The following is a 23064-nucleotide window of genomic DNA, read 5'->3' on the forward strand; positions in this document are numbered from 1 at the left end:
GCAGAGGCAAAGCAAGCTAACTGCCAGCTTGGCTCCAGCTGTATTTTGATAATAATCAGTCTTTCATGCCCATTTACTTTTGGGAACCATACATCCTTTGGAGACACAACAAATGCATCATACAAACTGAAACTTTTAAGTGAGTTCTCCTAAAATAGTCTTTGTTTTTGTTCTTAGCTGAACTCAGAGATATTACTGATTATTTTCAGAGTCATGTGCTACAGCCTCCATAACTTTGTGCCTTGAGGCAGGAGGAGCCATGATAATGTATTTAAAGGCAGGAATAGTCACCAAAAGTTGTTCTTATACTAAAATTGGAATACCTCTTTCTTCCGAAGGCGGCATAATAATTGGAGATGCTTTTTCAGTCATGTTGCTATTTTATTAAAAACTGTGGTAATAACTTCACGTGAATTCAAAAGAGAATCTTTCTTTCCATCAGGAGCCAAATACAAAGATTGGATTATCTTTTGTTTCACTGACTTTTGGCTGTAAGCAAGCTCAGAACCATCAAAACAAAGTGGGTGGTTTATCATATTTTTTTCATCAGTACTTAAAGAAATTTAGCCTTGTTTCTATCCTGCCCACTACTGCAGCAAAATTCTAGTATGAGCCATGTCACCTTACAGTATCTGAAATGTAAAACCACACTCATTTTTCATTACCTTTCACTTTTCCTTGAGGTGGTGGAGGCAGCTGAAGATATTGTCCCCATTTAAGGCCTTGAAGGTTAAGTTATATTTAAAGCTTATGCTGCTGCTTCAGACCCTATAATGGTGTCATTCAGAGGTGTGGGAAAATAGGTTGTGAAAACAACAGTGAAGTAAAATAAACACATCACTTCCTCCACTGGAGCATGTAACTCAGCAACTTCTGGAGTCCTGGTGCAGAGCCATGTGCTGCCTTTTCCTCTGGCTTTTGGCTTTCCATCTTCTGCCTGTAATCCATTAGAAAAATTCATTATTTCACTGTGATTGGGGTTAGATTCTAAATGTGATTTATTGCTGCCTCCTTTTACAAGTACACAGATATAGCCTGTGTGTTCAGCTTAGACATTCTCCAGTTAAATTCACATTTTCTTTGTTCCTGCAGTTTTCACTTTATAGTGTGGGGCTTTATTGTACAGAATTGATAGCCTATTAGTGTTCAGCTAAGGGTGGGGAAGAATAATTTGCTCTGGAGGAATTATATGAAGTCCACGCTTTGCCATTGGTTAGGAAATGATTTTCATGTTCTTCAGAACAAAATTTGATTTTCTTTTAATCGTTTTCCTTGAATTTTAGAGTTTTCATGTATTTTCGTTTGGAAGATAACAACAAGCACTGAACTGTTAATTTGGCCCTTCAGCAAAATGCATCTGCAACATGACATCTCCCACCTGTACTCAGTGCTGCAACTTCTCTTGATGTGCATGGTGCCTTGGTCTCACAGCTGGCCAGCAGGTCCATGCCATACATCTATCTTGCATTTTCATACACTTTAAAAGCTTCACTGGAAAATTCACTTCCGAGTGCGAGGTGCTGCACTGGGGTCGAAGCAATTCTGGACACAAGAACAGACTGGAAGAACTCATTGAAAGCAGCCCTACAGAGAAGGACTTTGGAGTCCTGACTGATGAAAAAAGCTGGGCACGAGGCAGCACTGTGAGCTTGCAGCCCAGAAGGCGAACTGTATCCTGGGCTGCATCAATGGAGAGGTGAGGGAGGTGATCGTCCATCTCTGCTCTGCCCTTGTGAGGCACTGTCTGCAGTACTCTGACCAAGGCTGGGAGCCCCAGCATCAGGAAGATTTGGAGCTGTTGCAGTGGGTCTGGAGGAAGGCCATGAAGATTATCAGAGAGCTGAAGCATATCTGCTGTGAAGAAAGGCAGAGGGAGCTGGGCTTGTTCGACCTGGACAAGAGAAGGTTACAAGATTTCATTGCAGCCTTTCAGTATTTAAAGGGAATGTATAAACAAGGTGGAGACAAACTCTTTATGATAGCAATAAGGACTGGGGGGAACGATTTAAAACTAAAATAAAGACTAGATGTTAGAAGGAATGTCTTTAGTCAGAGGGTGATGAGGTTCTGGAACAGGTTGCCCAGCTGAATGGAGCTCTGGGCTGCCTAATCTCATGGGTAGCAACCCTAGATGATCTTTAAGGTCCCTTCCAACCTAAGCCATTCTGTGATTCTATGATTCTGTGAAAATTCTGCTCCAGTGAGGCTCTTCTGGGAGCAGATGAGCAGGACAAGAATAGTGTTAGAAGGGGGCCTGTGTGTAACAGAATGACCAAACCACTGATGGTGCATCTCCCTCATTAACGTAACGAACAGTGTGCAGTGCTACAGGTGGAGCATCATGAGAGTAGTATACAGGGGACAGTCACCTCCCTCACCCTACTGGCCATCTCTCCTTTGATGCAGCCCAGAATATTGTTGGCCTTCTGAGCTACAAGTGCACACTGCTGACTCATATCCAGCTTTCCATCCACCAGAACCTCCAAGTCCTCCTCTGTATACAGTTGCTCTCATTGAGTTCTCGCGCTCTGTACGCCTGTCTGGGATTTCCTCAATCCAGATGCAACACCTTGTCCTTGGTCTGGTTGGAACTCATTTGGTTCATATGAGCCCACTTCTCATGCTTGTCCAGATTCTCTGGATGACATCTTTCTTCTGTTGTATCAACTGCCTCATTCAGCTTGGAGTAAACTTGCTCAATCCTACTGTCTGTGTCATTGACAAAGACATGGAACACCGTTCCCAAGCTGAACCCTTGGTGTACACCACTCATGATCAACCTGCAGTTGGGCATAAAGCCACTGACAATAACAGTCTGATTTTGAGCATCAGACTGATTCTTTATCCACTGAATAGTCCATATTTCTCCAATTTAAAGATCAGGTTGTAGTGTAGAACCACTTCAAAAGTCTTACAGAACCGCTAGTAATGCTGATGTCTAACCTGCCCATAATCTTCCATTCCAAGGGAAAAAAAAAGTAAGTTTCTGCCTCAACCATGGAGCATTGTATTTGATAGGTGAGTCATTTCATCATGTTACAGAAGTGATAAAGATCATCTGGATGAGCAAGGACTAGTGATTCCTGTTGTTACCTCAGTGGTGCTGCCATCTGTTCAGCTCCATGCGTACTTGGTGAGCTAATTTTACCAATCTGTTCTTATAGTACACATTAATACCTTTCATAGAAGAGAGAAAATACTACCTAAATGCATTCTGTTTCCAGTAGGACTTTTTTTTTTTTTGGAAAACTGTTGTGTTCTACAAATCCTCTACTTCTTTATGTATGTTTTGTTTCTCCAGTTAGTCAGATGCTCCCACTGTCTTCTAACCATGCTCTTAAGTTCTTAAAGTATATAATTTATTCAGATTTACTGTAATCAACTGAGTTTTTTCACCTAATGGAGAAGTTAAGGTGCAGAGGCTGAGTTTCCAAGTTTTAATAACTGTGTCCTCTTGCATTTGAAGGTTCACACATCAGTGATGTGTTTTGCCACCTGAAGCTCAGAAATTCCCAAGATTCTTTTTTCTCAGTGCTAAGTGAAATGCATGTTTCCAAGTGTTCTTGATTAGTTTTTAACTGTGCTAGTATGAATCTGTCAGGTTCTTCTTAATAATCCACAAGAGTTGATGCAAATTGTCATGCTGCAGCTTTCTTTAGTGTGAACTTCCTTCCTTCCTGGTTTTCTGTTTAAATTATAGGGACTTATGACTGACTTTTTCGGGAAATTCCTTCTTCTGTATCTACTCCTTTCTTCTATTTCCCATTTGCTTTTGACGTTGTGTGCTGTTGCTGAACCAAGTTCCTAATTGAGATTCTAAGCAGGAAAAATCGCATCATTTGCTTTTGTTCTTCCATGAAAGCCTGTATTAATGGTAACTGCCTTATATAAAGCAGTCCTCTTTCACCTTTGAGAACAAAGAAGAGTTCCTGTCTGTGGCATTTCAGTGTTTTCAGAGAGCTGTACTGAGCCAGGAGATGCTTTACTCAGAGTCTTGACTGTCCTTCTTATCAGTGCAGTGCACAGTCAGCACCAGTGATAGCCTGATGAACATGGTACACATACAGGAGCTGCATCTCTGAGACACTTCCCAGGGCAGGGAGAAGAGGAGCCCTTGGTCTTGCTCAGAGCCTGGCAGTGAGCTGGTGTTTGACCTCAAGGCCACCATGAAACAGAGCTGAGCCGCAGGCTGGTGCACTCTTTGTGGTCTGCAGCTGTCTCAGAAATGTGGGGTCTGATCCAAAGCTCATCAAACTGACAATATTTTAAAATTTCCCATACAACTTGTAAGAGAAATGTTTAACGTAATTCTGTAGTAGGAAGAAAGTCAGACTGAGGTGTGGTTGGTCAAGCTCTGATTAACCTTGACTACTACACTCTGTTTCAAGCAAACATTTGGGGCTTTATCAAACATATAAGAAAGAAAATACATTTTCTCAGGTATTAGCTGGTAAGTATTAAAATCCTTTTGGTAACACATGACATTATTATCACCTAGTGAGGATGAACTCAGCCAAGTAACATGCATTCAATATGCATGCATATTATGATTTACTTTCTCTGTTGTACAATTTAAACACATGCTAACTGAAGCACAAGCTAAAACATGCATTTTAACTGTAAGCACTCATCTTGTTTGATATTTGAACTGTGCAGACAGAAATTCTTATCCATAATGTTCCTCAGCCTCTCTCTCTTTCACAAGCTGAGTCAAGAATATCTCAACTGCTTCACTGACTCTTGAATTTTCTTCTTCAAAATGTTGGGTTTGTTTTATTTTTCTTAATTAACTTTCCCACATGGACGTGAAAGAATGATTTTAAAACCAAGGAAGAACTTAGGAGGAAAAGAAAAGAAAAAGATTTTGGCTGTCAGAAGATATGCTGAGTTTCATAAAGCTCTTGGGGAAAACAGCGTTGAGACAGACCAGCCTCTCCCTCTGCCCACAACCCACTGGGAGAGATGGTTGCTGCTTTTTGTTCTGGTTTTTGTCAACGTTTATTTGCATCACTGGAGTACTGATGCACTTTGTTGATGAATGTTGGCAAATAAGAAGAATGCAAGATTGTTTTTCTTTTCTTGCCTCTTTAAATTTATCTATTATAGATGGTATTTGTGTGTCTTTCATTAGCTCCTGTTCAGCTGAAACAACAGATATTTGAGAGAAATTAGTCTTGGCTACACATTCATTACATGCATGCCTCTAGATAAAGAAATGAAAATAAAATAAAAATAAAATTAAATTAAAATTTAATTTAAAAAAAAAAATTGGAGAAGCAGAAAAAAATACTTATTTGTGGTCTTCTCCCCACAAATGGTAATGGACAGAAGAATTCCCCTGGAGATGGAATGGTTAGTCTTACTTACATCAGGGCAGGATGTTTATATTTCTGAACTCAGAACATGGAAGGGTGGGAGAAGCCATCAGTGTGGTGCTTACATTTGAAGCAAATTACTGGAAAAGGTTCAGTGGGCATTATCTGCATCACCAAAAATGTTCTTTCAAGGGAAGAAAGAAGATGAAAATGTTTAAACAGCCTGTTTTCTTCTTCAAAATCTGTCTCCTCTGCTGTGAGACTAGAATGTCTGCTCTTAAGTATGTTGTTTAGTTAAGCAGCTCCTAAATAAAATTTCACCATGATTGGTGTCAAGCAGCAGCCCAAAAGAATTGTGTTAGAGCAGTTGCAGTCCTGTAATGAGGCTGAGTGAAAGTTTAGGCTTTGTTCTACTTTTGTGTATGAGAGCAAGCAAAGAAGACTGTATCAGAAGGAGCTGTGATCCAGAGACGTGTTAGATGAATGCCAGAGAACACGTCTGAATTGTGCTTGGGTTCTCCTGAAGCTCAGCTAATGTGATTTCTGAGGAACTCAGGAGTGTGGGGAAAACATTTAGAATTCAGTGGCTGTTATCTTCTTCATCTCTTTGTTGCTGTAGGAGAGCTGTTTCCGAAATCTTCCTTTTAGTGATGGTAGCTGGAAAAATCCACAGAGAATTAAAGTTCCTGCTTCCTCAGTACTCAAGCCAGAAGTGGGTTTCAAGCTCAAGTCTTTGAACTGCACATAGAAGAAAACCACACTTTATTGATAGCCAGTACGTCCTACGCCTTTAACATCTCTGATCCCGAAGTGGGGATATTCTTTTCCTAAAGCAGCTCAGCTCCCTCCCCTATGCTTCCTGCAGCTACGTGCTCCCAAAGTGATGTCAGCATGCTGCAACGAAATGCTGGCTGTACTCTAGATCACCAAAATGGGTATTGTTTATATTCCACAGACTGGGCTCACACACTGCAGCAGAGCACAAGGAGCTTCTGCCAGCAGAGGCAGGATTGGGGCAAAGAACAGACACATGCAGTTGAGGGTCAGTTTTTCCTGTTGATGGCTGTAATCTGCCAAAGAGATGCAAGCTAAAGCAGAATTACACGTGCCACTGCTATATGATTAAAGGCAGAAGGTAGAGGCTATTGAACAAGCATTCAGTGCCTGACAGAGGTCATGCTTTGCAGAAAATTATGATACCAGAAACTCCATTTGTGGAATTCTTCCCATTTTGTCCTTGTATGTCATGCACTGCAGTGCACAAAGAGCATGTTGCAAGCGTACAGGTATGATGCACATCCCACCTATCATATATGTATTTGTATGTGGGCATGCAATGGTCAGGAAGAAGCAAAGTGAATTCTGTGCTTAGAACAAAGCCCAGTATAATCGTTAAGAGCACAGAGAATTGTTAGCAGCGGGGGTCATCTTCCATATAGACACTGTAGCAATATTTCAAAGATGAGAAATAGAATGGTCTGCAACTGTGTAGGTATGTGACAGGCAATATATTGATCAGTTAACGGAGGGAAGTTCATAAATCTCATCTTACTCCTCTAGCTTGTCTGAATCTTGACCTAGTTCAAGTGCAATGCTGATTTTCCCCCATGAGGATGGCTGTTGTTTCACTAGATTGATTATTCTGCTGTGTTTTTTGCAGCATATGAGTGAATTCAGTCATGCTGTATCAAGCCTGTAGAGCATGCAACAGAATAAGAACTGAAAAACTAGCTTTTAAACAGTTATTTGCCAAAACTGCTTTTGTATTACATGGGTAATAGTGTTACACCGACGTCTTGATTGAATTCTTTAAAAAATCAGGAAATTTTAGAGCAGTGTAATGAGCTTGGGGCCATCCTTCAATGTTCTATTTTATATTAAAATATGGAAAGGAAAAAAAAAGAAGCAAAGGCTATCAATCAGCCCTGGCCTGCTGGGATATTAGGAAATAGAGGGAGCACTTCAGACTGCAGTCCCTTACGCACAGGGACATTTCTTAGCTGGGGACACATTGGGGGGAGGAAGCTGCCCCTGTCACGTGGGTGGCTGAGTTGGTATCCCTGTTTCACCTGGAGACACCAGTTGGCTTTCAGACTTAGAATCTGGAGACAGTGGTGCTGAGATACATAGATTAGATCTCTCTTTGAAAAAAAAAAACCTACATGTTTTCCTGTCTACTTGTGTGGGTCTGGATTTTTCTAAATCTGGAAAAAGAGTAGTTCTTGATTTATCAGTATTCTTGAGCACAGCTTCAGCAGGAATAAAGGGGTGCTTTGCACTTCTGCTGAGCTGGGCACTCTGCAGTCCAAGGGCTGCTGAGTCCCTTTGCCCACAAGTTCTCTAGCCATTGTGGGGATGCTCAGTATTTGTCATACGATGCTCTCTTCCTCATGCCACAAGGTGCTCATAGGCAGTTATCAATGATATTGTGAATGCTGTCTTTGGGTGACCAAAGGGCTGTTTTAAGGTTTTGAAGGCATTTCCAGTTCAGTTCTTTTAACCACGTCTTGATAATTCAATAATCCTTTTCAGAAGGTTCTGTTAGACCAATACCCATCATCAGTATGGGTATGTATGGAAGTCAGTGGAAACAAAAGCTAAAAGGAAAACAGTAGTGCATTTAGAGGGTGACACAAAAGAACAGGATGAATAGACAACTAGATAATTTCACTCTATTTTGCTTCGTGAGTAAATACTGCGTTTTATGGCATTTTGTTCTTTTTTGGTGCCTTGAAGGCACTGAGTGATATTCAGCGTTTATTCAATTTCCAAAAGAATAACTGAATTCTAAGGTGGTGCTGCCATGAACAACATGCTTGAGTAACTCTTGCAGAGCATGTCATTAATAGTCAGCTCTTGCACTGTTTTACATTTGTATTGCCATCCGTGCACCAAATAGCAAGGGCTTGTTTGCTCAGCCTTTTATGGACTAGATAGAAAACTGTCAGTGTAAAAATTATTAATGCTGACTGTAATAGATACATGAAGTGGATCTGGGGAGTATCCAGTCTGTATTAAAATGAATAAAGGGAAGGGCAGATTCTAAAAGCCAAGATAAGCTGTCAAACCAATTCATGTTGAACTGTCAAGTTTACTACAGTGTTACAGAGACACTTTCTTGAGTACAGGTATTTTCACTGTCTGCATCAATAAACTCAAGTAACCTTTTGTGCAGTGTACATGATCAAATCTTCCATGAATGCATTTGTATTCAAGAATTACCATGAATTAAGATTATGTGTAAAATTCAGTCCTAAAGGATACAGTTTATAGAGAGATGAATTGCTTATCCTTGTTTATGGTTACCACCTAAGTCACTCAAATATATTACCTAAAATAAAGATGCCAAGTCTTTGAGAAAAAAACAAAGGCATTAGTCATCAAGGCATTTTCATTCTTTTAATATTAATCAGCTACTGTTTCCAAACTGATGTTTCTGCTCCTGTCACAGAAAGTGTGTGGGGGTTGGTGGAGGTTCTGTATGCAAGGTCAAATGTGCTGCAGAGCGCTGTGCCTGGTTTAGCAGCAGATGGGTAATGTTACATGGATCTTAATTACTGAAATGAATCCTGACTTTTAGGAAGTACTCTCCATATTAGTGACATAATTGGCCACATGATAACGCTTCAATTTTGTGGCACAGATGTGTTTATTTGAATGATTATTGTCCTTCCTCATTTTTGTCCTTCTGGAGAAGAATGAGAATCACTGAAGTTTTCTGTGCTTGTTGCTCCTCCTCTCTTAGAAATCTTTTATACAATATTGTTGCTTTTCAAGGATAACTTGAAGTAGTCTGTTGTCCTTGGGAGGAAGATGTGTGAACGTTTGCAAGTAGCTTTTAAAACACCTCTGCAGCTGGCAATCTGCAAGAATAATTTGAACAAGGGAAGCTGTGTTGTAAGCCTGGGCTTTTACAGAGCTCCTTTGATGCTGAGCATTTGCAACTCCACTGCAGCACAATAGAAAATGCAGCAGATGACTACTTGAAACATATAAATATAAATATATGTATATACATAACCTGTGAATAGTATTTTATCTATTTATTCACACTAATTTCAAAAAGGTATTAATAGTTCCTTCTTTACTTCATTCAGCATATCCTTCTCTCTCAATCCATAGTGAGGAACTGCACTAGAAGGAATGTAGAATGTTAACTGGGGTCTCCTTTCTTCTGTAATATTTAGTTACCTCTGTCATCTTCACCCGTGCCCCTACGTTCCTGCCATATTTCATGCAAGGATATCTTATGAGTTTCCTCTGGAATCATAGAATCATTTGAGTTGGAAGGGACCCTTAAAGGCCATTTTGTCCAACCCCTCTGCAGTGAACAGGGACACCCACAGGTAGATCAGGTTGCTCAGAGCCCCGTCCAGCCTGACCTTGGGTGTTTCCATGGACAGGGCATCCACCACCTCTCTGGGCAGCCTGTGCCAGTACCTCACTGCCCTTATTGTAAAAGTCTTTTTCCTTATATCCAATCTAAAATTCCTCTCTTTTAGTTTGTTTTTACTTGGCGATGTGTAAGATTTAGGTTTGTGAGAATCCTTCTTTGTTTTTTTGGCTCAAAGCTTGCTTCCTGAGGTTTTTCTTGTGATAAAACTCTGAGTGACTTGTCAAGGAGGCAACTGATGGGTGCTGTGTGACAATCGATATCAGTTTGGGAACATTTGAAAGCCCCTTCCCCCAGAGCTGCTTGCTCTGTAGATGAGCGGATGAGAGTGCTCAAAAGTGGTTACTGGCGGAAGATCTGGCCTGTGACTAAACCGCTCCAGCTAAGTATGGAAGGCTGGGGGATGATGCCATTGTATCCTGCGAAGGCAAGATACAAGTTGGTGCCTCCCTGCTTCCTCTTATCTGCTGGCAAGGCCAGAAAGATAAGAACAAAGGAGGTTCCTGCTGAGATCCCAGAGCCAGAAGCTGCCACCGCAAGGAGAACTGACTCAACCACCTTGGGTTTGAGCTGTCACTCAAGGGACAGCTGACTCGACCACTTTGGATTTGAGCTGTCACTCCAAAGACAGCTGATTCAACCACTTTGAAAGCATTGAAAAGGGGCCATCATCACCATGGTCGTTCGTCGCCGTCGTTGTCAATAGAACAACTGCCCCACGACCCACCACTACTGAGGATCAAAGATGGAACTACGAGCCACGCTGGATCCATGGTGGTGACTATGTCCCTCTTGCTGCCTATAAAGACTCCTTGCTTCTTCTTTTCTATCTTTTCTATCGCCCTCCTTCCCTTCCCATTACCCTAATTCATGATAGTGTACGTCTTCCCCTTCCCCATTTCCCTGATTAAGATTTGTAATAAACTGGTCGGACCAACATTTGAACCGTTGCTTCTTAATCTCACACCGGGTATATAGATAATAAAAGAACCTCCTCTCTCTCCTATAAATTGGAGCGAGACAAGGTTCAGATTAAATATTCAAGAGAGTCTTCTGAGAAAGGCAAAAGTGAAGTCAGAAAACAACTTTCTGGGTAAGGTGATGGATCCGTCACTGGAAGTGTTCAAGAAGAGATGAGATGCACACCAGGAATGAGGCAGGTGTAGTTGCTCCTATCTCAAAAAAAGACAAATGGAGTAGATGCTTCAAAGGGAACCCTTGGAGATCCATTTTGCTATGGTTTTCTTGATTGTTTGTGAGCTGAGGATCAGGATTAATTACCTGTCTGATTAGTTTGAACTCAACCCCTGAGAGCTTAGCTGCTCTCCCCAGGACTGGACTTGTCAGTGTTGCCCAGAGCTGGTTCTGTGTGTTGTCTTCCTGAGCTCTACACAGGAAATGTATAGCTCAACTGTAGAAGGCAGAGGCATTTGCCAGCAGTGTTGCAACGTCTAGCTGGTATTTGTAAGACTGAAGGTTGACTTGACATGCAGAGAAAAAAAAAAGCAGAGTTTGAACGATACAGTGTGGTACGGGATGGTAAGCTGAGAGCATGGGCCCTGCACATGCATCACTCAGCAGCACAGCTGGGTTGCAGTGTGAGGAACGTGAGGAGTGTAGGATTGAGCTAGCAGAGAGCTGTAATTAAAATAGCTCCGAGTTGTGAGGAGGGGAGGTGGTTGCCATGGGGAGCAGGAAGCACACAAGGAGCATAGCTTCATGCCTGAAATACGGGAGTTTGAAGTTCTTGTCTGGTGTGTTGGAGACAGATTGCAGCAGAGAGCTCTGAAAACATCCCAACGGGCACTACAGCAGAGAGCAATGCAAAGCAAGTTGGGGCATATTTTTCTATACCAATCAAGCATAATGAATGTTAAAACAGTCAAAGTTGGCCCCCTTATTTAGGTGCTTGTGTGTTGCTGCAGCTTCCTTTGTGTTTCCTCCTTCCATCCTCACAAACTCACTTTTAATGCTCTCTGCTCCTCAGTATTTCAAGGTATACAGTAAAATCTTACTGCTGGAAGCTATATGAATTTTATAATTTTCATTCAGGGTTGCATCTGAATGAAGTTACAGATTTGTGGCTGAGCAGCAGGTGTATCCTAGAGATGTCACTGGTTTCTGTTCCCTATCTTCCGCTGGCACTTCTGTCTCTGTGTTCACCCTGTCAGCAGTGTCAGAGAGAAAGTGCTACTAAAACCAACTTTCTTTTGCTTTTTGGGGTGGCTTGCTGCCCCCTAGGTCTTGTTGATGCTGTGAAAGAGAGCTTTGGCCCAAGGGAGGCCAGGAGCAGGAGCAGCAGCCGTGCTGCTGCCAAGCTGGAGCAGAGCACAACTCTACACACTGTTAGCATAATTTTTCTTTTGTCCATCAGCCAGTGCCCCATTGGGTCTGGAAGGAAGTTTGGCACTTTTCACCTGACAGATGGCCTCTCCAAAGGATGCTGTGACTGGCAGATGTCTCTCCCAAGAGATCGGTTCAGCTTTAGAACCAGCCCTGGGTTTCCTGAGCTTGAAAAGGCCTGTGTGAATTCTCCATCAAACAGCCTGCCCTGAGGCATTGTCATGCAGAATCACTTCTGTTGGTTTCTTAAATTGTGGGTAGAAAGTGGCAGCACTCACTGTTGCTGAAATTGACAAGAAAATAAAGAAAAAAGCCATTTAATCCCAAATGCCCTAGAATACCACTCTCCCTCCCCCATTTTTTTTTTTTTTTTAATTTCCTGAGCAATTTGTTTTCATTATATTTGTAATAATAGTCAGGCATGGGATAACAAGTGATACAGAGTGGGGCAACAGCCCCAGATCAAAGAGTTTGCAGACTTGACTATTTGTTGCTCAGCACTATTTAGTGCAATGGGAATAGCAGGGTACAGCTCCTTTCAGTACAGAAAGGACACTGTGGCCCAGGAGTATGTCCAGAAAAGGGCAACAAGTCTGTGAAGGGTCTGGAGCACAGAGCTTATGGGGAGTGGTGAGGGAACTGAGATTGTTCAGTCTGGAGAAGAGGAGGTTCAGGGGAGACCTTATCACTCTCTACTATTCCCTGAAGCAGGTTGTAGTGAGGTGGGGGTTATCCTCTTCTCCCATGTAAACAGATAAGAGAAGGAGGTTCAGGTTAGATATTAGGAGATATTTCTTTTCGGGAAGAGCGGTGCCGCAGTGGCACAGGCTGCCCAGGGAGGTGGTGGAGTCACCATCCCTGGAGGTGTTCAAGAACCGTGTGGATGTGGCAGTGAAGGATATGTTTAATGAGCATGATGGTGATGGGATGACAGTTGGACTAGCTGATCTTACTGGTCTTTTTGAACCTTAATGATTCCATGAAAATGTTCTAACTGAAGTGCACTGTTAGGAGTTTGTGCCCACCCTGTGCTCTTCGCTGAGCTTGGTGCAGCTTGGTGCCCAGGGCTCCTGCAGGGCAGTCCGGTTCCTCCAGTTCTGCTCTGGATAAACTGTAGCAGCAACAGGACCTGGAGGGAGCAGGACTGGACCTTGGGCCATGGTTCATCCCTGTGTGGATGCAGTCCATTGGCACATGTAGAAGTTTGAAAACCAGAATAGGCCAGAGGGGACTGTTGGTGTAGAGCTTGTGACTGCTTGTTTTTACAAAACACGTCCATAAACATGCTCCAGGACACAAGTATTTCATTGGCTTCCTTCTATGTCATCAATATGGCATTGGAAATAAATTCTCCCTCTTTTCAGAAATGTTTAATGTTGCCAGAGCTGCAGGAGACATGTGACTAGCAGAATTTTTCTGGAAACAAAATGACCTCCATTGAGTCCTTCTCATGTCAAAACTCTTTTTCCAGCTAATTGATATTTTAGTATTTGCAATGACTGTATTTTAATGCATGACTTCATTGTGCAGATATGTAGAAGGATCGTATGAACCGAACTGTGCTGTAACCCTGGAGCCTGAATTCTCTCTCACACTGCTTTAATGCAGTTTTGTTCAGTGAAGCTTTTTCTTTGAAGGAATAACGAGGAATGTTGCAGCAGTGCTTGTTACAGAGGGCTGATATAAAATATGGGTTGCTACTAATGCAGTCAAAATCAAACCATTATATCTTTTTCATGTGTTCACCAGATAAATATATACGATTAGAGATTTATATTTCCTAATTTATATGAAATTCCTTGTAGCATGATGTGACAGTGCTATTCAGTGGGAAATATAAATGCACAAAAAGAACATTAATTTGTTCTGTATTTTTAGAAGTACTTATATATATGAAAGTCAATAAAATAGGTTTTTTATGGGGATTTATATGTAGTGGGATTTATGACATTGAACATTATTGGTTTCAAACTGTAGTAACTACATAAATGGGCCATTTAACTGCTTTTGATAGAAATTCACCTTTACTTCTTTAGATTTAGCTCTCCAATTAAATGTGTTGAGAATTTAAGATGATGAAATTATTAGGTGAATTGTAAAATACTTTATTAAAAAGCTGTTGCTGGTGAAGCAACTTGAAACCTGCATTATCTTAATCTGGTTTTTATTCAATATACTATAAGTAATATGTGGCTTTTTTCATCCTTGTTTCTGATACTGCTGTCATTGTACATAAGTAAATGCATAGAAGGGGAAGATGATAGGTATTTGTTATTCTATTTTCCTTTTTTTTTTTTAGACAGTGAACTGTGTATCAAAAGCTAAGGAGAATGTTTTAATGTTAATCAAACATTAAAATCGGATGTGATACTCAAATAATGCCACCTGGATGAAACAGTTTGAAGCATAAAATCAGACAAATTCAGATTGAAAATGAATCTGTGAAGTAGTTTATTTTGGGGTATAGAGTTATCCATATATTGAAAGGGAAAAAAAAAAAGGTTCTGAACAAGATGCTCTGTCCCTGTTGTGCTAGGTTGTCTGCATCCATGAATCATTTGGAGGATCAGGGCGGCAAAGTCTACAAAATGATCAGGCTAGAACAGACAAGGTCATCCACAAAATCCCGTAATGATTTTTAATATACATGGAAACACAGAAAATGTCACCACTTCAGTTCAAAGTGAGCATTCCTGCTTACAAACTAGGGAAGCTTTAAGGCAAGTATAGAGGACCTTGTCTGGGGACTGAAAGCAATTGATGGTAAATGGAAGAAAATGGTCACTGATCTTTTGTTCCCCTTTTTGTCCTCTCTTCTCTTGACTTCCCTGATCCCTTCTGAATGAAAAATCAGGTCATGCCAGCGGCAAGCTGGGTATCTCTGCAGACCAAGGCTGGCTTTCCAGCACTTTCAGATGCTTCGTAACCCTGCTGGCTCAGCCCACAAAGATAACAAGATTAACCCTGAGCCCTCCCCTCTCCTCACTGCACAGCACCATAGTGTCCCACCTGAGGCAGCATTTTTTCTTATGCTGTTTTCTCACTTGCTCTCTGTGCCACTTGAACCTTTCTGCTTTGCCTATATCCAGGATTTTCCAAGGTTACCTTTAGCCTCTATTACACTCAGGTAATGGACAGTAGAGTACATACTCTTACTTTGTTGGGAACCATTTTGAGGATGTGGAGATCTGCAGAGCTGTGCATCCCTGACATGGCAGATCTCTTTCTGGGTCTTTGCACTGTAATGTCTTCCTGTCTGGATCTGTCAGTCTGGAGGAAGGAGAAGGGTTGGCTTTACAGTGGTATTCTCTCTGTTTCTGCTACACTGTGCTGGGTAGCAGGCTTCTCTGTCTGATGCAGAAATAGATTTTCTTACAGGAGACAAGGAAAAGAAAGTACCCATAACTCATGTTTGAGGCTTCTAAATAAGAGAGATAATTGAGCAGTAAGTTTCTAAGTGCATATACATATAAGCTAAAGTCAGCAAATTAAAGATTGAAACTTAGAGTATGGCTATCTTTTCCTCATTAATTTATTATTAATTTGTGGTTTGATGTTGCCAAATAAATGCAAACAATATACATAAGAAGAAACCAAAACCATAAAGGGCTTGAAGAATATGCCCTACAAGAAGCGACTGAAGGAACTGGTTCTGTTTAGTGTGGGGAGGAGGAGGCTGAGGGGAGACCTTATTGCTCTCTTTCAATATCTGAAAAGTGATTGCAGCGAGAGCAGGGTTGGTCTCTTCTCACTGGTGATAGGTGACAGGACGAGGGGAAATGGCTTCAAGTTGTGTCAAGGGAGGTTTAGGTTGGATATCAGGGAAAACTTCTTTACTGAAAAGGTTGTTGAGCCCTGGGATAGGCTCCCCAGGGAGGTGGTTGAGTTTTTAAACACATCCCTGAATGTGTTTAAAACCATTTGGATGCGGTGTTCAGGGATGTGATTTAGCAGAGGGTTGTTAGTTAGGGTAGTACAGTTAGGGTGTGGTTGGACTTGATGATCTTTTCCAACTTGAACAATTCTATCTTTCTATGATTCTATGATGAATACTATTAATTTTTGATGGAATGATCCTGAAGGAAGTCCCAACCAAAATTTTGGCTGAAGCACTCTAGGACCTTCCCCATGTATCGTTAACTTGTTCATAATTACGTTTGAACCTCTGTTAAACCATATTTTCTATGATTTAACTATCATTGTTCTCCCTACAAAACACTCCTTTTGTTTTCCTCTGCAAAGTAAAGTAAATAGGATGTGCAAATCTACAGTGAGATGTGTCAGATCACAGATATTAGTCTAAGCATAAATTTTCTATTAGATTCAATTTACTGCTAGTGCAATAAAACTGTCATCAGATCAAATTATATTTTATATGCATCATCCATAACACAATGCCATTAAACTGGAAGTATATAATTTTTCCTTTGTTCTTGTACTCATGAGTTATGCAAACTATCAAGTAATGCACATCATCATGCTTCTGCTTGCATTTTTTTCAGTGGATGAATAATGATTTAGTCAGGGTACTTGGGGGCATCTAATTAGTTTCTGATTAGGAGGCTGTTCTGTAGAATGAAAAATAGTACACTTTACTGCGGTAAGGATCTGAAATCTTGTTGTGAAAATCTGCACAAAGAAATGTTGGGGAAAAGCCAGAAATCTAACTCTCCAAAGAGACAAAAAAAAACCCCAAAGAACAAATCAACAACAACAAAAAAAACACCATCAGGAATAAAAAATGTACAGCAGGTCTGAAAAGATATCTAAGCTTTTGTGGATAGGTGAGCTACCTAGAATTTATCTCTGCTGGAGCCCTCTGTTCTTCATTTCTCATTATCTGTTGTGTTACATTAGACATGCATTGAGTGATGTGACTGACATCCTCCACAATTAGCTCTCACATATAATTAGATGCAATGCTGACAAGGGCTCTGTGGCTTGCTATGATTTCACAAAAGATCTTTCTGTTTTTTTGTTTTTTTTTTTTTTGACACATTAAATCTCTTGCATCTTGTTCTGGGGTCAAAATAACTTTCAGCCACTAAAATATTACTTGTGTATCATCAGCTTCACCTCTTGGGTTAAATTGTTTTTTATGTATCCAGGATCTCACAGAGAATACTCTCTGGAAGTATAAAAAATACTGAGGATGTGCCCTTGCAAAGGTGCCTGGGTCAATTGCCCTGTCCTGAAAGCTTAATGTTCAATGCTTACTACCAGTTAAATTTAATGATGACTTATTTTCCTGATGGGAGAATAATTTGAGTCATATTGTCCTCTAGTGGCTCATACAGATAACTGCCCTGCTGACAGAATCCTTTGCCTCGTGTTTTTGCATCCTCTGACTATGTCTTCATAGAAGTTCTTTCAGAAGAGGATTGGCACAGTGGTTAAATTGGCACCTTAATGACATTGTCTATAACTGTGAGTTGTCTGTTTGAGAAACATATATTTAAGATGATTCAAAATAACGAAGGACACTTGTGAGAAGACAGTATACTGAACCAGAGTATTTGCTGGAAATGAATAGATGCTACTTATTGCCAGTAACAAAGTATTGCCTCAGCATGAAATTTGGTGTACAGATGGAAGAAGAGCTCACTTCCACAAAACGCGCACAGATTTCCTATGGATAAAGCAGAGCAGCACTCCTGCATTTCCTGGACTGCACACTTGTAAATCGTGACAACGGCTTTTGCACTGCAATGCCAAAGCATCACCTTTCTTACAAAGTGGTGAAAGAGTCATAGAATCACTGAAGTTGGAGAAGACCAGTAAGATCACCTAGTCCGACCATCAGCCTATCCCCACCATGCCCACTGACTGTCCCCTAATTAAACCTTGTCCCTCAAAGCATCCGAGCACTTCATAGTTGGGCATCTGCTGGTGCGATGCAGGCATTTGCAAACAGGAAAAAGGATCCTGTGACAGGGAGAATAATGCTATGGTGTTTTCCATGACAAAATGCACACCTTCCATTAGAGAATCTGTCCTGGTTCTTGTTTGACCGAATACTGAGTTACTAAGAGCAACAAAAAATGGAGGAGGCTCTGTAGAGATAGCTTCTATGTATATAAAAGGAGCAGAAGTGCTGTAAGAATTTCATATTTCCTACTTCAGAGATGAAGTAGGAGAGGAAACTTAAAATGACAAAGAAATATGGTTTTGGCTGCTGTTTGCAAAAAAGGAAAGACAAAATGAGTATCTGGATTTCTGGATTTTAGAGTTACCTTCAGAGGCGTTTTGAAAATGATGTGCCATGTAATATGTACCCAAAGTAATATCAGGATTCAGTAAAGTCTTCAGTTTGTGTCCTCCAACTCTGACTGCCTTTTCTCTTCCCCCCTGTTGAACAATCCATTCCTTTTGACCTCCAACACTGATGGCAGACACTGGGTGAGCTGCAGAGTAGCTTAATTCTGTTTGGCAGAGCAGAGCTGTGCAGTCAGTGGTGCCCACCAATTTAGTGTTCAGTGCCCAAATCTGACTTGCTCATATCCTCACACCTAACAAGCACAGATAAATGCTGTCACTGAAGATGTGCCAGCAGAAACAGCATGTATGACGGCAGCTCTATGGTGTAAAATGCCTTCATCTTGTGAAATCATCTGTGGTGCCATTTTTAGAGTTCACTCACAGGTTTGCTAAGTAGTGATGGATGCAAGAATATTTGCAGAGAGTTACTTTTATCTGATGCTCTGTGACTTCTCTGCTACTGGAGAGCCTGTAAACCAAAAGCACGCTTCCAGTCAAGATTTCACAGTGCATATTTGTTCTGTATCTGTGGAACAGGAGCGATTCTTTATTTTTTCTTTAACAAAAAAGTTTAATTTTAAGCAGTTTTTGTTTGTCATCTTCTCAACTCTTGCATCAACTTTTTTTCTTCGTGCATGGTGGTGTTATCTTCCAGTGCTTAATTACTGTTTATTTACTGGTGTTTATCCCCAGTTCAGACTTTGTGGGTTTATCTTTACACACTTGAGGGAGAGCTGTATGGCTGAATCTACTTACAGCTCATCGACTATGACTCCTGCTGTAATGACTTCTTAAATGTTCTGCATTTTCAGGTAGACAGAAGTCCAGATGTGTTGCCCTTCCTACACACAGACACCTTCCAGAGAAACCTGTTATGCTTCCCACGTGCAAGTTTTCTGGCACCTTGGCAGAGAGAAGGCTCTGCCCCATCATTAAGGTACCAGCAGTGCTTCCCTCCAGCAGTGCTGTGTTGCTGCTGGAGGGAAGACAAAGCTGGGACCATTTACTCCTGTTCCTATTATTCAGAAGCAACCAGCTTCCCTGCACAGCAGAGGGCCAGTCTGTTTCTGTGGCTGTGTTAACTCCACTATGCCATAGTGCATTTTCATCAGAGTAATGTCAACAGAGTCAGAGGCTTTCCAGAACAGCCACCTGACCTTTGATGTGAAAGACCTGGAATCTGTTGGAAGTGATTTTTTGTGCAACCAATCCTTTGTGCCCAGAGAAGCTGTGGGTGCCCCATCCCTGGGGATGCTCAAGTCCAGGTTGGATGGGGTCCTGAGCAGCCTGAGCTGCCTGAGCTGCTGGGTGACAGCCCTGCCCATGACAGGGGTTTGGACTTGGATGATGGTTAAGATCCCTTCCAACCCAAGCCATTCTGTGATTCTGTCATTCTTTGATTCTCTCTCTGTCCAGGAATTGCATTTGCTAATAGGAAAATTCAAAATGGTGACACTGTGTGTTCCAGACACCTTGCAATCCTGCCCCATGCAGCAAGACTTGGGTTGTTTTTGGGGCAGTGCTCTGCAGCCAGCTGCATGCCAGGTCCCCCCTGTGCTTCTGACTAGTGCCTGCAGATACAAGTGTGCACATGGGTCTTGCTCAGTAGCAGCTGTCTTTGCAGAATAGATGCCGTTATTTACTGCTTTGCTGTATGAATGTAGAGAGTTTCTTTTGGTGGAAATCGGATGGTAATTTTATTTAGATTCAACAGAGTCTCTGAGCAATGAAACTAATGAGATGATAAAGCCTTGCCAGGCTTACCATTTCAATAAACATCTAATCTGGAAAATGTTTTAATCAAGCTTCCTTATCAGATGTTCTCATTACTGTGCTGCCAGTGCTCGCCTGAAAGTTTGGTTTTACCCCAGATCAATTACAGATTTGATTTGCACATTGAAATCCTTTCTATTTGAGGTTTACTTTCTTGTTTGACTTTTTCTGAAAGCAGCTTCAGTCATTAAAAGGGCTGTGCACCAATGGTAATGCTCTTGCATTTTCTCTTGCCAGAATAATGAAATGGTGGAACTGCAGAGGATACGAATGAAGGATGAAATTCGAGAGTACAAGTTTCGAGAGGCAAGGCTCCTGCAGGACTACACTGAACTGGAAGAAGAAAATATCACTCTGCAGAAGCTGGTATCCACACTGAAACAGAACCAAGTAAGCATTGGGAGATACTAGGTGCTGTGCTGGAAAAGAGACCATTTTCTCAGGTTTCCATAATGTGATCCAGCAAAGCATTTTGATAGAGGTTTCTTTGTGTGGCGGTTTGTTGTTATTCTTTGGTTAGATTTTTGCTTGACACTTATTCATTCTGCAGCAGTGCTACAGGCCATTTTTGACATATGGGGAGGCCCTTTCCTCATTTTTAGGAAAACTCTGAGGGACTATTTCTGTGCAGAACTTTGTAACAGGGGGATCATTGTTACTGCAGCCAAGGCTGCATCTCTTCCCTTCCTGTGTTTCCTGCCATCTCTCTCTGCACACTGACCTCTATGCCCAGCAGAAGAGATAGGTCAGCCCTCCATTTCCTCTCACTTTGTTTCCCTTGCTCTGCTTCCTCTTCTGAAGTGGAGAAAGGAGGACATTGTTTACTCCATTTTTTTTTCATTTTTTTCATTTTTTTTTTCCTGGGTTTTCCATTACCACTGTTCCTCTCTGCTCAGCAATGCTAACCAACAAGTTTGACAAGCTCCAAAAATAGGCAAAGGGATGTCAGGTACTCCTAGTTTGTCTTTCATGTTTTCCCTGTGGCAGTGAGGTGCAGCTGACAGCAAAGCAGTGTGCTGTGTTACTTGCTGCAGTGCAGAGTGTGCCCCCAGGAACCACCATAAATCACAGCCCCATTAAGTCAAGATGCAAAAAGCAGCTGGATCTGCCCTCTCTCCCTTACAAAGCACGGCTTCCTTTGCTGCTGGGTATAAACACTGCTGAGGAAGTCATCACAAACACAGTTGTCTTTTAAACTGAACAGAAGAAATTTGTTCTCATGTCACAAAACCGAGCTTGCCATGATAAATAAATAAGTTGGAGGATGAAAGTTTCTTTTAGACACTTCCGAGACCAACATAACATCACATGCAGGAAGAGAATTTCCCCAACTTCCATCAAATTGCAGTAGCACTGCTCTGCAGCCCCTGTGTTACATCCCAGCCTAGCAAACAGTTCCATTAGGGCTTTTAACAAATAGCCAAGGCTGCCAGTTTCTTACTGCTTGTTAGCTTACTTATTCCTGCAGGAATATGCAGGAATACGCAGCACTATTTCATCTATCTTTGCTATTCTACCCTGCTAGCACAAATGCAATTGAAACGTTTAGAACAATGGAGCAGAGCCGCAGGGAATGCACAGGTAATGCAAGTGAGTATGGTGTTCCCTTATTTATGACCCAGGCTTTCATGCTCCTAGCACTGAATTTCTATCAGCTCATCTTTGTGTCAGTTGTTTACCAAGCCAGCAAATTCCCTCATGGAGGCATCTATTTTTTCCTTACCAAGCTCATAGGAGGCATTTTTGCAGGAAAAAAAAATAAAAACCACTTTACAGGCCATGCTAGTTTCTGCCAGAATAAAATCTGTTTGCCAGTGTTTGTATTTGTCATAATACTTCATTCTTAATGGAGTCAAATGCCGGAATATGGGGAGAAAAAAAAGCACTTTTGCATTGAGAACGACTTAAAAAATCAGTCATTTTGTATCACAAACCCATGCACTTGTGATACCAGAACCAATTCTGACCTACAGGGTAAAATATCAAGAGCAATTTTGTACTATACTACTGCTGTTTACAAAATGATATGTTCCAAGTCATGTAGAGAAATTGTCATAATCTCCTTGTTGGTTTGTTTTCTGGGAGGGGTTGTTTGTTTATTTTTTTGTTTGGTAGCTTTTGTAGGAAAGCATCCATGAATTGGTTACTGTATAGACCTCCAGTTTTTCATGCCCTTAAATTATAAACATATCTATTTGATTGAATGTCACAATTTTTTAGATGGCCCTTTCCCTCCACTCGAATACACCAGGAAATGCAAATTTCAAAATACCCAGATTTCCCTTTTCTACTTAGCATCTCCCAACATAATTTGTGAACTCCATTTGTTGTCTGAATCTTTTTCATTCTCTTTGTTTGAAGATTGGTGCTTTGTGTTTTAAGCTTTCCTTCCCAAAGGCTTCTAGCTGTAAAACTTTTGACAGGTTGGCAAACGTTCCACTCCAAAAGAAATGGTTGATGTTTCTGTTTTCACCAGAACCTTAATATAGTTTGAAAATAAAAATATAAATGAGAAGCATTCTAGACAATGCCTTAAAATTGCACATAGTAATACATGTTAATGCATTATATTAGAAATATGTCAACTGAAAAAAGATTTATTTATTTTTTAATAGAAGCATGAAAGTTCAATATTTCTTCTTTCATCAAGCCATTACATTATTTCACCCAATAGGGGGAATTTTGGGCATTTAGAAATTAAAAAGTGGATCTTAGAGTTTAAAGGGATTTTGCTGTTTGCTGTTTAATTCTTAAAACGCAATACCTCTTGAATAAAGGAGAATCTCATTTAACACAAAGAAGAGAGCTGAGAATATCCTGCAGTTTCTGTCTTTTCCTTCAATATTTTTCAACACTAGTAAGACACCCAGACACTTTAGAATATCCATGCCTGAGTGACTTTACATCTGGTAAATATTTAGATAAGAAGTATTCTGCAGAACACTTGCCATTAATAAATCAGATTACATTAACCTGAGATCT

At 41.0% G+C, this 23064-nt stretch overlaps 1 protein-coding gene across 10 annotated transcripts in view; it reads left to right on the forward strand.

Annotated features, from left to right (window-relative positions):
- Window positions 1-23064, forward strand: part of BICD1 (BICD cargo adaptor 1) — a 170698-nt gene that overhangs the window by 96756 nt on the left and 50878 nt on the right. For all 10 annotated transcript variants that reach the window (XM_052667272.1, XM_052667274.1, XM_052667271.1 and 7 more), the window contains exon 3: window positions 20320-20472. In XM_052667272.1, coding sequence (XP_052523232.1) covers window positions 20320-20472 — 153 coding nt within the window. The remainder of the gene's footprint in view (window positions 1-20319; window positions 20473-23064) is intronic.

This window comes from Tympanuchus pallidicinctus, unplaced genomic scaffold (assembly GCF_026119805.1).
Source record: "Tympanuchus pallidicinctus isolate F22 unplaced genomic scaffold, pur_lepc_1.0 scaffold8, whole genome shotgun sequence".
Classification (NCBI taxonomy): domain Eukaryota; kingdom Metazoa; phylum Chordata; class Aves; order Galliformes; family Phasianidae; genus Tympanuchus; species Tympanuchus pallidicinctus.